The 641-nt window shown below is 34.8% G+C and overlaps 1 protein-coding gene across 1 annotated transcript in view; it reads right to left on the bottom strand.

Annotated features, from left to right (window-relative positions):
* Positions 1-333: 333 nt before the first annotated feature.
* LOC106874037 (BTB/POZ domain-containing protein 2) overlaps positions 334-641 on the bottom strand; it is an 11,805-nt gene continuing 11,497 nt past the window's right edge. Inside the window, exon 5 of the mRNA XM_014921599.2 lies at positions 334-518. Within this exon, the coding sequence (XP_014777085.2) occupies positions 334-518 (185 nt within the window). The remainder of the gene's footprint in view (positions 519-641) is intronic.

The following is a 641-nucleotide window of genomic DNA, read 5'->3' as shown; positions in this document are numbered from 1 at the left end:
ATACACACTCATTTGCTATGTATGTGAGTGTGTATATATATATATATGTATATATATATATGTTTAAGGAAAATCTTTTGAAAATATTTCTATTTTATGACTTCATTTGATTTAACACTCAAGTTATCTCAAAATCCCAACAAGGAATTTAATAACCAGACATGCAACTGCAAGTTCTAAAATTTCAACTTACATTAGGGGGGAATGGCAGCAAGAAAATGTCAGGCTTAGGGAAACAGATCTAATGAATGCAGGCACTTTATAAAGGGTCCATGGCAGAGTCTGGGCACTGATTGTCTATTTTAATGTGAACACTAATTGTCGTGCTGGTACCTAGTTGTGAGAGTTACAGGGATTTGGATTAAAATGTATCAAAAAGATATAGAGGCTGGGATGAGAGGAGATTTCTTCAGTATTCGCAAGATATTGTTGTTCTTTATCCTCACAAATTAATACTGGTTCAGGATTGAGTAAATGAGTGATGTGCTCAATAGACAAGATAATACTTTGAAGCTGTCCTCCAAAGATGAAAGTTTATATTCATCTGGGAACAGGAAACGGTTGGTTCATACAAAAGGGACAGCAGCAGCAAATTGGATTTTGATTCCAAAGAAATCAGAAGAATAGGAATTGGGCAGTTG

Source organism: Octopus bimaculoides, chromosome 17 (assembly GCF_001194135.2).
Source record: "Octopus bimaculoides isolate UCB-OBI-ISO-001 chromosome 17, ASM119413v2, whole genome shotgun sequence".
Classification (NCBI taxonomy): Eukaryota; Metazoa; Mollusca; class Cephalopoda; order Octopoda; family Octopodidae; genus Octopus; species Octopus bimaculoides.
This window is presented reverse-complemented; position numbering and strand designations above follow the sequence as displayed.